General features: G+C 45.5%; 1 protein-coding gene across 1 annotated transcript in view; it reads right to left on the reverse strand.

The window, feature by feature from the left end:
* ACVR1 (activin A receptor type 1) overlaps positions 1-11,326 on the reverse strand; it is an 81,132-nt gene extending 69,806 nt beyond the window's left edge. Inside the window, exon 1 of the mRNA XM_081872297.1 lies at positions 10,875-11,326. Within this exon, the coding sequence (XP_081728423.1) occupies positions 10,875-10,882 (8 nt within the window). The 5' untranslated portion in view covers positions 10,883-11,326. The remainder of the gene's footprint in view (positions 1-10,874) is intronic.
* Positions 11,327-15,992: the final 4,666 nt, after the last annotated feature.

Genomic DNA, 15,992 nt, shown 5'->3' on the forward strand with positions numbered 1-15,992 from the left:
TTAAGATTATACCAGCAAGGATGAGTCTTTCTGTAAAAAAAAAAAAAGATTTAAATCAGGTCTTACTGACTAGTGATTTAAATTGATTTAATTTAAATCAAATCCATCCTGGTTTAAAGCCGTAAATGACTTAGGCCTCAAATATCTAAAAGATGGCTTTGTTCCCTCTCAATTATGATGATCAGCACAGGAGACCATCTTGATAGACAGCAGTGTCCTAAGAAGCTAGGGGTGGTGGGCCAAGAGGAAGCATTTTCCACAGCAGCTCCCAAGCTTTGGGGCTCCCTCCCCACAGAAGTGTGCCTGTCATCTTCACTATACAGTACTCTGCAAATGGTGAAGACAAAACTCGTTATCCTGGCTGTTGAAACCCAAGATTTTTAGGACGAACCCTATTCTTGAAATTTTAATTTGTTTTAAACTGTTGTTTTTTTTAATGTTGTGATTTAAATTGTTCTAACCCACCCAGGGACCTCAGGGTGAAGTGTGGGCAATAAAATAAAACTGGGGATGGTGATCTTATGGGAGCACAGAAAACCCACAAAACAGAACTCTGGTTTTTAAGAGAGCGTCCACTGTAAACTCAGGAGTCAGAGGGATTTGGGGGAGGGATTCAACACCATACATATAACTAACAAGGGCGAACAAAATAATGTGAATTTGGAATTAAGAGAAATATTAGGAGAGAAAGAAGCCATTTTGGCATGCAAATGGTATATATATTAATAATTATAATGGTAATAATAATGTAAATTGACTTCAGTTGAATAATTCATAGAGACCACAGAAGTGAACTCTTCTTGGTGCAGAATTTCACACTTATTTTGGTTTGCTTTTAAGATACACAAAGCCGCAGCAAAGGGTTGGGGAAGTCATAGTGGCACCCTAAAATTCCCACCTCCCCCAACTACTGGACATGTTAGCAAGAGTCCAACGACAACTGGGGGGGGGTAGCAAACTCGCAATCCCTAGTATGAGTTAATTTGTACAATGTCAACTGTGATGACCTGGTAACCGAAGAGCTAATTATAACCATAGCAGGTCTGTTAAGACTTTAAGTTACAGAAAAGTAAACCTTGGTTTGTTGTTAGCTTCTGAACGATGGCTTCTTAGGGGTTAACAAACCACCATGCAGATGTCCTGTTTGTGCCAGGGGAGGAGTGAAGCAGGAGCAATCAAGCCGTGTGAACGGGCACACTACTCATTCATGGTCAACCATTGTTAAGCCTCAACCCCGGCTTATCGTTATGTGCAAACATGGCCACTGAAACTCCCATTTAAGTTTGGGGCTCACATTTAGGTTCTGTAACTTGGTTGCTCTCTGCCAGACAAGACACGCGTTAAAGACTCTGGAGAAAACCAGCCTTTCCACAAATGCAGTCGATTCTCATGGTCTGATGAAGCCTGTTTAACACTTAACCAGCCAACATAGCGTAGTCCCACCCAAATCACTCAACACGGAGAGAAGCTGCACAGACAAAAATGACAGTCTTGTGCTAATTCAGGGGCTGATTCAGCCATTTCTAACCTGAAGCTGCCTGGGGGGCAGTGGTTGGAGGGAGAGAAAGCAATAGAGTGGTACCTCAGGTTAAGTACTTAATTCGTTCTGGAGGTCCGTTCTTAACCTGAAACTGTTCTTAACCTGAAGCACCACTTTAGCTAATGGGGGCCTCCTGCTGCTGCCGGAGCACAATTTCTTTTTTTATTATTATTAATTTTTTAAGAAAGTTTTTCTTTTACAAATTATTTGAACACAATCATATTCCATATGTTACAAATTTTTGACTTCCCCCCGCAATCCTCATACTTTTATATTTATTCCGCATTTCCTTTATAATTATATTGCCAGTTTATAAATCTTTACAGCTCTTTTCCCTTTTACAATACCCTTTCTCATTCACAAAGCCTCTTTAAATCCAACTAGCGTTGTCTGCTCATCACAAATGTTTTCCAGATAAATCGTACACTTTCTCCAGTCCTGAGTGAACTTGTGGTCTTTCTGATATCTAATTTTTCCTGTCAATTTATCTAGTTCAGCAAAATCCATCAGTTTCCACCTCCATTCTTCCAGTGTCGGTAGTTCCTCTTGTTTCCATTTTTGGGCCATTAAAATTCTTGCCGCAGTCACTGTGTATTGAAAAAGTTTATAATCACTTCTATTAATTTCTCTTCCTGTAATTCCTAACAAAAAGGCTTCTGGTTTCTTCACAAACGTATATTTAAACATCTTTTTCAATTCATTATATATATATCATTTCCCAGAAACCCTTTACTTTCTTGCACTCCCACCACATATGGTAAAACGACCCTTCCCTTTCTTTACATTTCCAACATTTATTACATGTTTTATACATTTTTGCAAGTTTAACGGGAGTGATATACCATCTATATACCATTTTCATAATGTTTTCCTTTATCGAAAACAATTTCTGTTCTCATCCTGAAGCAAAGTTCTTAACCTGATGCACTATTTCTGGGTTAGCAGAGTCTGTAACCTGAAGCACATGTAACCTGAAGTGTACGTAACCCGAGGTACCACTGTACTCAACTTGGCACATTCAAGGAATACAGAGCCACTGCTTCCCAAGGGAGATCTGCACAAACACAGCAGCTACAGCAGGCACTTAAATTGCTGCCAGGGAGAAGTAGCTGTATTCATGGAGACATCAGGCCAGACATTGCTTCCTTCATGCATCTTTGTCCCCTGGGCAACTCTGGGCAAGGCAGGTTACAAACTCCCCTGCCTAGAGGGAAACAAACAAACAACAAGCAAAATCACCCTGGTCCAAGGCACAAGTCACAGATACCAGCCCTTTGTGATGAAGGCAGGAGTACAAATGGATTCAGAAAGGCTTTGCCATCTCTCCCCAAAAAAATCATTTAGATAGCGACTTATAAGAAGCCATCCTTCAAAACACTTCCCATAAGCTTTGCAACAAGGACTGAGTCAGCAAGCGATCTGTCTGACATCACCTTCTCTAAGCGCCTGGGACCTCAAAAGCTACCAGTTTGATAGGGGGACTACGAAGCTGTTAAATACATTTCTGCAAAAGTTCACGCCGAAGAAAACACATGCAGAACTAGGGAGACACATGCAAACTGACAAAAAAGCGCCTTTTTCTGAATATCACAGTTTCCATGAGACAGCAGATAAGCAATCAAAAAGCAATCTTGCAAACCGATGGTTCACGGGAAATAAGCCTTGATTTGTATTTTAGCCTCATCTATAAGCTACTTGTCCTGGTTTCAGTCTCTCTCTGTCAAATAAACACCAATGACTACCAAGAAGAAGCGTGTATCCCTTGTGTTTAACTTCACTGCAGTTTTATATAATTTAATCAAAGTAGTAGGCCTTGAAAGGATCAATTTCCAAACAGGCCTAAGGGTGATTTTGAAGGTAATCAAGCAATCATCACTGTGCAGGGCAGTGGAGGGTGGGGGCAGATGTTGCACTTGCTCTATCCAACTCACAACCAAATCTTGCAGGCAGGTTTCCCATAATCACAAGGAGATCTTTATTGCCCCAAAGATTCTAGTAGGAAGCAGCTTTGTGCTTCCCAAGAGGCAGAGGCAACAAACACGTGCAGAGATAGAATAAAAACAATGAGAGGTTTAATGACCACAGACGCAGCAACAGAAGATAACGGAATCTGGGCACATATTGGCCTAAGGACTGAGGAAACAGGAGGGAGAATTTGGGAGTGGGGTAGGCAGACACAGTGCGTCAGGAATTGGGATGACTTTATCTGGTTGGGTTGAGTGCACACATTTAGTTAGCTAGTATTTCAAATCTGGGGTACAATCCTGTTTTTCTTACAACAGCACCACCCTTTGCACCAAGGTAAGCTAAGGATTTGCTGCGGTTCAGCGAGCGGTTGCTGAACAACTCCAGGCACGCCTGGAAGAAGCGGACCATTTGGATCCCTTCCAGTCGGGATTCAGGCCTCATCATGGGACTGAAACTGCCTTGGTCGCACTGGTTGATGATCTCCGGCGGGCTAGGGACAGAGGTGAGAGCTGTTTCCTAGTTCTGCTGGATCTCTCAGCGGCGTTTGATACCATCGACCATGTTAAGTTGTGGGTTGACATAGCAGACGACACAGCGATTTCTCCAAGTAGCTCTTTATTTCATAAGCTGGAATAGAACTGACTGCAAACAGCTCAGCCGGCCTGCTTTTATAGGCAGCCGGCTATCAACATTGTAGCAACAACAGCCCAGAGTTCCCGCCTAAAATAACTGACGTGGACCTGAGTGAAAACTATCAACAGACCTGAGTGAAAACTATATACAGTATCCCCCTGCTGGCCCAGGGTGAAACTTCACTACATAACAGACCATAACATCCTTCTAGACCGTCTTGAGGGGCTGGGAGTTGGGGGCACTGTCATACAGTGGTTCCGGTCCTTCCTCCTGGGCCGTGTTCAGAAAGTGGTGGTGGGGGATGAGTGTTCAGACCCCTGGGCTCTCACTTGTGGGGTGCCTCAGGGTTCTCTCCTCTCCCCCGTGCTTTTCAACATTTACATGCAGCCGCTGGGAGAGATCATCAGGAGGTTTGGGCTGGGTGTTCATCAGTATGCGGATGATACCCAACTCTACCTCTGTTTTAAATCAGAACCAGTGAAGGCGGTGAAGGTCCTGTGTGAGTGTCTGGAGGCGGTTGGAGGATGGATGGCGGCTAACAGATTGAGGTTGAATCCTGACAAGACAGAAGTACTGTTTTTGGGGGACAGGAGGTGGGCAGGTGTGGAGGATTCCCTGGTCCTGAATGGGGTAACTGTGCCCCTGAAGGACCAGGTGCGCAGCCTGGGAGTCAGTTGGACTCACAGCTGTCCATGGAGGCACAGGTCAAATCTGTGTCCAGGGCAGCTGTTTACCAGCTCCATCTGGTACGTAGGCTGAGACCCTATCTGCCTGCGGACTGTCTCGCCAGAGTGGTGCATGCTCTGGTTATCTCCCGCTTGGACTACTGCAATGCGCTCTACGTGGGGCTACTTTGGAAGGTGACTCGGAAACTACAACTAATCCAGAATGCGGCAGCTAGACTGGTGACTGGGAGCGGCTGCCGAGACCATATAACACTGGTCTTGAAAGACCTACATTGGCTCCCAGTACGTTTCCAAGCACAATTCAAAGTGTTGGTGCTGACCTTTAAAGCCCTAAACGGCCTCGGTCCACCCCCATCGCTCTGCCCGGACGCTGAGGTCGAGCGCCGAGGGCCTTCTGGCGGTTCCCTCATTGCGAGAAGCAAAGCTACAGGGAACCAGGCAGAGGGCCTTCTCGGTAGTGGCGCCCGCCCTGTGGAACGCCCTTCCAGCAGATGTCAAAGCGATAAACAACTACCTGACATTCAGAAGACATCTTAAGGTAGCCCTGTTCAGGGAAGTTTGTAACGTGTCATATTTTACTGTATTTTTGTTTTCTATGGAAGCCGCCCAGAGTGGCTGGGGAGGCGCAGCCAGATGGGCGGGGTATAAATAATAAATTATTATTATTATTATTATTATTATTATTATTATTATTATTTGACATTTATATATTGAAATTTGTATACCGCCCTTCATCTGTAAATCTCAGGGCAGTTCACGACATAAAAATACAAGATGAAAACACAAAATACATAATAAAAAACACACACTTAAAAGGGTATAGGATGTTAATCAGCCAAAGGCCTGTTTGGAGGGAATATTTTTGCCTGGCGTAGAATGAAGGTACCAGCCGAACCTCCCTGCAGAGAGCATTCCACAAACAGGGAGCTGCTGCAAAAAAGGTCGTTCTCATGTTGCTGCCCTCTGGACCTCTTGGGGGGGGGGGGAGTGAGGCACACAAAGAAGAACATGAAAGCTTATGCCATAATAAATATGTTAGGGCCAAATTTAACCAACTGGTCCCACCAGTCAAATCCCATGCAGGGATTTCTTCTAATGGAGCAAGCCTTTTCACCTTCTCCTTCTCTCACCTGCCCCTCAAACTAGATCAGGGGAAGGGGGAGAACTCCCAAAACAACGCACAGAGGGAGAAGAGGAGAAATTGTTATTTCAGATTCCAGTTATCTTACTGATTGTAAGCTACATGGGATCCATATCCCCAGTAAGCCTCAGAATTGCACGTGGAGTGAGTTACATCCGTGGAACACTTGGAGGGAAGGGAAACACTCCTGTGCCTATTGCGCTGCAAGTCTCTTTCTCTTTTTCACCACCACATACATCAGTTTTCAGCTCGCATGTATAACTGAGAACGTAAAGAGAGCCCTGCTGGATCAAGCTAAAGGCCCATGTAGTCCAATGTTCTGTTTTCACAGTCGTGAAACAAATGACTATGGGAGCCTTCAAACTGGACATGAGTGCAGCAGCAATCTCGCCATTCATGATCAACTGGTATTCTAGCCATCATGACTAGCGAGATTTGTGTGCTCAAAGAATCATACCAGATAAAAATCCTGGGCTGGGAGAAGAAGAGGAGTTTGGATTTGATATCCCGCCTTTCACTCCCTTTAAGGAGTCTCAAAGCGGCTAACATTCTCCTTTCCCTTCCTCCCCCACAACAAACACTCTGTGAGGTGAGTGGGGCTGAGAGACTTCAAAGAAGTGTGACTGGCCCAAGGTCACCCAGCAGCTGCATGTGGAGGAGCGGAGACGCGAACCCGGTTCCCCAGATTACAAGACTACCGCTCTTAACCACTACACCACACCACACTACACCACACTGGCTCTCTGGAGGCAGCTTGCAGAAAGCTCCCCATTGCTGCGAGTGTGAGGCTTTCCTAAATAGCTCCTCAATGAAAACAACAGGGCAGGTCCCTTGATCACCTTGGTAAATGCAACCTCCTCAGACCAGCCTACTGAGAAAGAGAGTAAGTTACCCACACTTCCCCCCCCAAAAAGCATGTATATTTCATCCCTGCAACCTCTCTTGAATGATGAAAGAAAACCTCTGTTAAGGTTCAGCACGGCACTAGCTCACACACTTTCTAAACAGCCAAACTTTCATCTTACAAGCAGGTGAGATCACGGGCAGCTAGCAGCCTTTTGTCTTTTTAATTAAATGGATGCCTCCCAAATCCATGCTTAGGCCATAAAGCCTGCAGTGTCTCAACACATGCCACTTAGATGGTCGTATGGGACCACTTTGAAAACCAACTGTGATATATCTTTATGTGATTGTCTGTGCACTTCCTTATGTGATTGTCTGTGCACTTCCTGGGAAGCAGTGAAGACTGCCAAACTCCATCTTTTTACCAACCACATTTTATATGTATCAGGTTACTCCCATAAGTATCAGGTTACTCCCATAAGTTTATAATATGCTATACCCATATACTGGGAATCTGGGCTAACACAGGATTAGGCTTAGATCGCCCCCATAATTTGTGGGCACCACCGATCTCATTCTTTCACCAAGCCAGAGAATTCTGGGGGTGGGTTATCATATTACACTGGACAGGCTCTGTTCCAAAGCCCAGAACAAGTAGACAACCCCTCCTCTCTGAAAGCACAAGTTCTGGAAAAATGTGAGTTCTAAAATGAGAAACCTGACTGAAAATCAATCCATCTTGATTGCCATAAAATATACTGGACATGCACACACACCCCATGCATGAAACCTTTGACTCCTCTGCACCTTATGAAGGGTGCAGTATACATATTCTGAAAGGGGGTGGCTACCTGTGCAGCCCTCCAGTTGTTGTAGATCAGTTCCCATCACTTCTGACTATTGGCCATGCTAGCTAGGACTGATGGGAGTCATAGATCACCAACACCTGGGTAGCTGAAGGTTAGTCACCCATGTTGCAAATTAACAAACGAATTGAGTGTGTAAATAACATCCTCCTGGTCCTTGTCTTTAAAAAAATTAAATGCCACACACACACACTCTCCCCGTTTTGAGTTAAGAGACAACCTTTGAGCTCTTTGAAGTATGTACTGCGGTCCCACCACAACATACTGAAACTGCGCACAGCTTGCACACATAGCCAAGGCCTTGCTGCTCTTTGTCAACTACCACTTTCAATGTCCTGGGTGAGTGCTCTAGATGTGTACAGAATGGATGCAGAGTCATCAAGAGCAAAAAAATAAATCTTCATAACGTGGTTTCTGTAAAGGGGAGAGGTGAAGAGGAAACAGCAGCCATCAACCACCACTAATGTCACAAACAGCCAAAAAGTACCTCTGATACTCCTGCAGCAATGGATGTAACCACAGTTTCTCTGTAGCTTTCTGTATCAGGCCCCCAAATGTGATGCCAGCCTGTTCCTAGGCCCAAATTCTCAAATACAACTAGATAACTATCTTGCTGTCTTGTGGAACATCCACCTTCTTTCCAGATACACTTTTCCTTAAAACTTTTGGAGAGCAAGCAAACAGTATATTTTTTTCTAATAAACCTAAACTGCCGTAGAGTGCTAAAAAAAAAACCAGAACTACTATTTAGGGATGAGTTTCATTTACCAACATAGCTCCACGGACTGACCTCTATGGTTTGTTGACACACAGCTAGAAAATCACACATGCATTCTGCATGGGGAAGGACATAAATAGATGTTTAGGCCATGACAAAAAGTGGGGAGCAGACTGTTAACAACTCTGACTAGACAAGACTCTCCCACTATGTCAACATCGGTGCTACTCTAAGTTAATGAGAGGAAGGTTGGGAAAACAGGGTTAACCTGTGTTACTCAAGGTCAACTACTTGAGATGCACAGAAACAAACTAGGCTATGCCAAGTCCTCCTTCATTATACTTACAGATTATCACTGCTCTTCAAATGTACAGATTTGCAATAAGATGCACATTACCACCGAACATTTATAAAGTTCAAAGAGCAAAGAAACAACCAATATGGTACTGGCAGAACAGCAGCATATTATATGTTGAAAATGAATACATACTGTGGCAGTTTTGTAGAAAGTAATATTTTAAATCAGCATGAGTGCATCTGATGAAGTAGGCCAGGCTTCCTCAACCTCGGCCCTCCAGATGTTTTGAGACTACAATTCCCATCATCCCTGACCACTGGACCTGCTAGCTAGGGATCACGGGAGTTGTAGGCCAATCTGGAGGGCAGAGGTTGAGGAAGCCTGAAGAAAGCTGTTGCCCTGCCCTCAGCAAACAGTTTATATATCAGCTGCAAATATACATTAAATGTAAGTTACAACATGAAAAAGTAAAACCTAAAATCATACATACAAAATAGACATACAATGACTTCGCTCTTTCCCCTTCTCTTCTTCTAGTGAAGGAAGCTGAGTACTCTTTAACAATTACCGTATTTTTTGCACCATAACACTCACTTTTTTCCTCCTAAAAGGTAAGGGGAAATGTCTGTGCGTGTTATGGAGGGAATGCCTACAGGTGGCATGCCTACGGATTTTCCTCCTCTAAAAACTATGTGCGTGTTATGGTCGGGTGCGTGTTATAGAGCGAAAAATACGGTAACTGTTAGTTCGTTTGTTGACCAAGGGGGAGGGGGGAATTGTGCACGGTCTCACTTTCACACGCAAAAGCCAAAATTAACTTTGCAGAACTGGACAATGTGAATTCTCTGAATGTGTGGCTTGGCTGTACAGACCAACGCACTGTTTTTCATTTTTTGTTTTATTTGAATAAACAAAATAAAGGACTCCCCCACAGAGTAGGCAATTTCATACCTCAACATTTTCCATAGGATTTGAAAAGGGAGCAAATGCCAAACATCGTGTTTGTGGGTTAAGTATTTCTTTCACCAACTGAAACCACGAGCCAAGAGAGTAGTCAGACAAGTAAAAGATGCCAACAAAGAGGCCTATTTTTTATTTTTAAAAAATAAACATAGAACGAGTCTTCCTATGTTCTTCAGAGAACTAAATCAAAGCTTTTAATGTACCCGGTTCTTTAAGGTGTGCAAATCACCTCCAAAGCAACAAATAAAATCTACAAGGCAACTTAATAAAAAAAAGGTACCCGAGCCTTTGGGCACCTCCCAAACACTTTAGAGGTATAATCAACCAGCAACTTAACAACAAAGACCAGTCCAAACACACACTCAAAAATAAAAATAAAGCAAGGCTCTTGCTTCAAACCAAATTATCCATCTCCCTTCCATTTTTATTTATGACTTTGCCAAGCTGCTCTCTTTCTCTTTTCCTGCAAGAGCTGCAGCTTAAGAGGGAAGGGCTTCTGCTTGGCAAGGTAATGAGTAACATCTGTAACCACAGTTGCCCTGTGGGCATCTGAAGATGAATCCCACATTCCTGCCTTTGATGCTGCTGGAAGACTATAGCCAGGAAAGGAGGGAGGGAGCCAAGGAAAGTTTACAGATTCTCTTTCCTCCCTGACCCCCTCCTCCTCCTCCTCTCCCTCTCTTCCTGCACCAGAAGAGGCTTGCCTCCCAGAAGTGATTAAAGGATGTGCCCCCTCCCCCCACCTCAAATCTCCTCTTAAGTTTCCGCCTCTGGAAGCAGAGCTCAGATGTAATATTATTGGCTTTGGGAGCTTTTCTGGAAGGATTCTTAAAGGCGCGTCCGAAACGCCCATTTACACAGACAGAACAGGAGCAGGCACTGCATGAACCGCACATTATTGTACAGTATTCCGAATAAATAATTTCTACGTATATAAAGAGAGGGGGCCCTCTTTTTTCCCCCCAAACAAACGGCGTAAGAAGGAAGGGGGGTTGGAAATCGAGATCTTAAAAAAAAAATTAAAATAAAATAATAATCGTCTCCAACACAGTTCCAGAGACGCAGTGGGAGGCGGGTTTTGACCCATGCGTGGGGGGAGAGAGGGAGGGAAAGGACGCATTTTGGACCCCGAGGAGAGAAGAGGGAGAGGCTGCTGGATTTGGGGCGGGAGTGAGATCCAAAGGGCGAGCCTCCGCTCAGACAGGCAGTTCCACTCACCTCTTCATAGCACCGCAGACAAAGGCGAAGAAGCAGGGGGGAGGCGGCGGCGGCGGCGGCGGCGGCGCGGGATCCCCAGGGATCCTAAGGGAGGAGGAGGAGCAGAAGGAACTTCCCGTCCATGGGCTTTGCTGCTGCTGCTGCTGCAGCGGCTGCTGTTGCTCCGGCTGTAGCTGCAAGGAGGGCTGGCGGCGGCGGCGCAACCCCTTCCCGGAGACCCGCGCTGTAATCAGGGCGCTGCGCCCGGCCGCATCTTCCCAGCGCCCGGCCCCCTTCCGGCGGTGCCTGAGCTACCCGCAGCGGCGCCTTTGGAGAGCCCGAAGGAGGAGGAGGAGACGTTCCCGTCGAGTCGCGACGGGGAAAAGTTGGCAGCGAAGAGCGAGCCAGGCGCAAAGTTCCGAAGAGGCAGCCAGGCGAGCCGAGGCGAGGAGGGGAGGGAGGAGGAGGAGGAGGAGGAGGAGGAGGGGCTACTCAGCCGGGGATACAGCTGCAGTGAGGGAGGAGGAAGTGGCTGCTCCCTGCTCTGCCAATGGGAGTCTGGAGCTGTAATTAACCAGGCAAGCCAGGCACATCATTTCCTCCCGGCGCAAATCCAGGCGCCAGAGCAGAGACGCCCCGTCTCGCCCCCTGCAGGACCGAGCCGGGAATCACACCCGGCCCCAGCGGGCACGCACGAGACACCCAGACGTGGCACGCCCACAGGGCACGCGCAGATGCCCCCACACCTGTCTGGGAGCCACCCGGGTGGCCCCGGCTCGGTTTTCTGGAAGGAAAAAAAAAAAATCAAGCAAGCGCCTGCAAGCCGCCTTTTAAGTTACGATTTTTTTTCCTTGCCCTAATGGACCACGCGGCACCAAAGTCTTCACCCATCCCTCTTCCAAGCCGTGTTTTGATCACACGCACAAACTTCTTTTTAGCAACTCGAGGGGGAAAGATCGCGCATTCAGGAAGGGTCGGACCCGGGCTGCTCGGCCATCATCACACCCGTCTCTCACAGGAAACAGATGGGGTGGTTCAGCTATAAGAGAACAGCACACTGCACATGATCAGAGACTCTTAGTACATCTCAGGGATGAGCTTTGCCACTAAAAATAGACCGCGAGTTCCAATCACATTTTTTATTTTTTAAAAAGAAAACCTTTGGCCTCTCTCGCCAACCTAGGGGAAAAAATGTTTCGTTGTTGTACAGGGGGGAGCTTTCTGAGCCTTGCGTTTGAGTGGTTTGAATAAGTTGAGGTTATATTTTTCACTGCTTAAACTAGTCAACAAATTGAAGCCTATGCTGTTTGATTTAAATACTTATTCTGATAGGAATTTATCTGAAGGAAAGCTGTAGCTTAGGGGAAGGGGAATAGCACAGCGGTAGATAGACAGAAACCATCATGAGGGCGGCCCCAGGTTCCCTATTTGACATTTCAGTGTTTCAGATTTACATAATTTTTAGAAACAACGCTGGAAATAGTGAATAGTGAACATTGCTAGCAATTCTTTATTGACTTACCTGGGAGTGAGCCTCGTTGAATTCAATAGGACTTGCTTCTCAGCTGATGTATAGACTTGAAAGATTTTTACCGCTTCAGTTTGTAACATCAGCAGATTTCTTCAACAAGATATATTCCTATGAGGCATTTTATTATATTTTATTTAAACAATCCCTGCGCCTGAGTTTCTGCATGTGTGGATAAGAAGAGAAACACACTGCCCTCGTGGCTCCCTTCCTTCCCAACATTAGCGGGCTGCCTCTCCCTGTTTCTGTCAGCAAAGGGGGCCCTCAGGGCAGGGGGGCAGGAGCTGCTGAAGTGCAAAGGCGCCCTGTGGCGTCCATCAGAGGGGTCAGGCCACTCACACTGGGAGAGCTGTGTGAGGGATGACAGGAGGTGGCTGTCAAGGTGACTATCAGGAGCAGGTCAGCAATAGCTCACACAGTGCCCCTGAAGTTCACTTTCTTCAAAGAAACAAAACAGCTTAGGAGGCCAGGCCTAGTGAGCCCAACAACCCTTCCTGGTAAATCCTGCCCCAGTTGTGAGCACTGAAGGTCCCCACCTTCCCACAGCTCCCTCAGTCTCCTCCTCGCTCCCCCCCCTCCATTCCTTCCCACACAATCTGAGGCCCCTTAAGTCTTACCTGCCTTTGCTCTGCCCTCTTCAGACCTCCAGAGGTCCACAATGCATTGCAAGGTGGATGAATTATCTCTTTGTGGCAAAGGGATGGCAGGAAGATGTAAGTTGTGCTGCAGAGGTATAGCCTTTCATTTGTATACTATTTTTCCCCATTTCAACCCTGGTGGTTTGCAGGAAAGGGGGTGGAAATTGGAAAAGCAAACAGGAGAGCTGAGTGGAAGGGGGTGAGCAGAGGAAGAGAACAGAACTTCTTTGAGCTGCAGGGATCTTTCCTGCTGATGCTTGTTCCTGCATTTTTCCATGTCTGTTCCTGTAACTCCATTTCTAACCCCAACCTGCATCTTTACTTTCATATAGGTTTTTGAAAGATGCAACTGTTTGCTTGTTGCTTGTTTTTTCTTTTTTCTTTCCTTCTTTTTTTAAAAAGGACACATGGTCCTTTATTGTAAGAAGATACTTTAGCAAGGAGATTTCTTCTTTTTTTCTTTTGGGTACATATCAAGAGCAGATTACATAATTTATGAACAGCTTTTTGAGCGGCACTTACATTACTCTGCTGAGTCGATATTTGAGGATACTGGAGCACGGGTTGAAGAGGAATCCAGCACAGACCAATTTTGGGACATGCATATCCCAGGAATATGACCCCATTTAGATCTTGATGTGAATTGTGAGCAGACATGCATTCCTCAGCAGCAAGGCTTTGTAGCATTTGGAAAGCTAGTGGTGCAAAATAGCAGCTTTGGGATCCCCCACAGCCCTTTGAAGTTAATCTACTTTACAACTTCTTAATCAACTGCTTTCTTCTACCAAGAAGGTGTTACCATTGTTTGCATTACAAAAGGAAAGGCAATGGATATGGAGATACACAAGAAATACCATGCAAATCTACCCTGGCAATCCTCATTGCTCAGGAAAATCACAAAATGTGGCTGTTTGGCATTGTGCTTGTGTGAGTCATTTGTGTTAAGTTTTGGCCATTTGGAAGAGGTGAAGCAAGGGGCATTGTTCTTCCCTTGCCCTCTTTGAGTGTCTTCAGAACCACCCTAAGAAGTAAATAAACAAGTAGAAGAAACCATGCTGGTCCATAAAAAAAATTCCCAAATCCACTGCTGGGCAATACCTTTAAGAACTGCCCTGGGCTCCTTCAGGAGGAAAGGCAGGATATAAATCAAATAAGTAACAGCAACCAACGTGTCACAAAGTACTGAGCGAGATTTCATGCCCACCAGACCTCTCCATCAGGGCTAAATGTTCTGGGAAAACTCAAAAGCTTGCTCAATACTTCATGGCATTTTGGTTGGTCCCAACTGCCCACTTGTGAACCTACAAACACAGAGATGCATTTTGCAAATGGAGGTTCTGAAGCTGAGAATAGTTTCCCCATTCCCTGAGAAAAGTAGGAGTGGGAGACAGTCGTCTGGAATTAATGTTGACTGACAAAATTTCCCGAAATGGCTGCTTTAGGATCAAAGTAACCACTCCAAGCTGAAGTGTACAACATTGAGTGTCATAAGTGCTAGGAAGGAAGGAAGGAAGGAAGGAAGGAAGGAAGGAAGGAAGGAAGATGCAGAGAGACCATAGGGTGTTCTATTAGATCCACACAGTTCTAATATAAATTGAAAATGTAGAGTGAATAGTTTTCATTGCTGCATGGGAAAGTTCAGCCTGTGATGGAAGACTGAGCAATTGCTAAGGCCTGGACCAGAGATCCTCCAGAGCATGGGTAGGCAAACTATGGCCCGGAGGCTGGATCCGGCCCAATTGCCTTGTAAATCCGGCCCGTGCACGGTCTGGGAATCAACGTGTTTTTACATGAGTAGAATTTGTCCTTTTATTTAAAATGCATATCTGGGTTATTTGTGGGGCATAGGAATTCATGCATTCCCCCCCCCAAAAAATATAGTCCAGCCCCCCACAAGGTCTGAGGGACAGTGGACCGGCACCCTGCTGAAAAAGTTTGCTGACCCCTGCTCCAAAGATTCAGGCACCCTGAAGGGCCAAAACTAGTGTTTGCAAGAGAATTAACAGTGGCAACAGTAGTCATAATTTTTCCTTAGTACTATACACATATGAGGGATGCCAGTTGAAAAATTCCCTCTTTGCCTCAAAGGGCAAAAGACCCCACAAATGTCTTGCTAGATTGTGAGGAGAAAAACCCTGGGATTGTATGAAAAAACCAGAATGATTTGGTAGGTCATATAGTGCAGAAACCAGGTGGCAGCTGTCACCAGGAGTGCCTTTGCTCAGCAGAGGCTAGTGTGCCAGCTGTGCCCATTCCTGAAGAAGTCAAGCCTGGCCACAGTGACACATGCCTTACTTACTTCCATTTTGGATCACTGCAGTGCTGTCCACATGGGGTTATCTGTGAAACTTCAGCTGGTCCACAATGCAGCTACATGAGATCACGTTGCACCAATCCTACAACAGCTGCACCGGCTACCAGTTTCCTTCTGGTCACAGTTCAAAATGTTGGTGATTACCATTAGAGTCCTACATTACTTAGGTCCAGGATACTGTAGGGATTCATCTACTCCCAAGTCACTCTGCCCAGTGTCTAGGATCAGAGGGTCCCTCTCTGTGTCCTACGATGGAAGCATGGCTGAGTAGGATAAGAGATGGGGCCTTCCTTCAGAGTGGCTGCCCTCGGTTGTGGAAAACCTTAATCTGTAATGAACTATGGTTGGTTCTCTCCCCCCCTATTTTTCACCAGTTATTTAAGTCCTATTTATTATTCCATCAGGCTCACTTTTTATTTATGCTTTAACATTTGTATCCTGCCTTTCTTCCATCATGGAACCCAAAGCAGCATGCCCATATTTGCCAGGCACTACTGACCAGTCCCAGAACTGCATAACTTCAACAATGTGCTAACCTCATGTCTCTTCAGACCAGACCCTGAGAGTTTTAGGAGACAACACATTTATAATTTAACTGCTGACCCTGTCTCTTCTGTAATTGCATTGCATTCTTTATATGAACTTGTAATGTTATATAT

The sequence above is a fragment of the Podarcis erhardii genome, assembly GCF_964252035.2.
Source record: "Podarcis erhardii genome assembly, chromosome: 1".
NCBI lineage: Eukaryota > Metazoa > Chordata > Lepidosauria > Squamata > Lacertidae > Podarcis > Podarcis erhardii.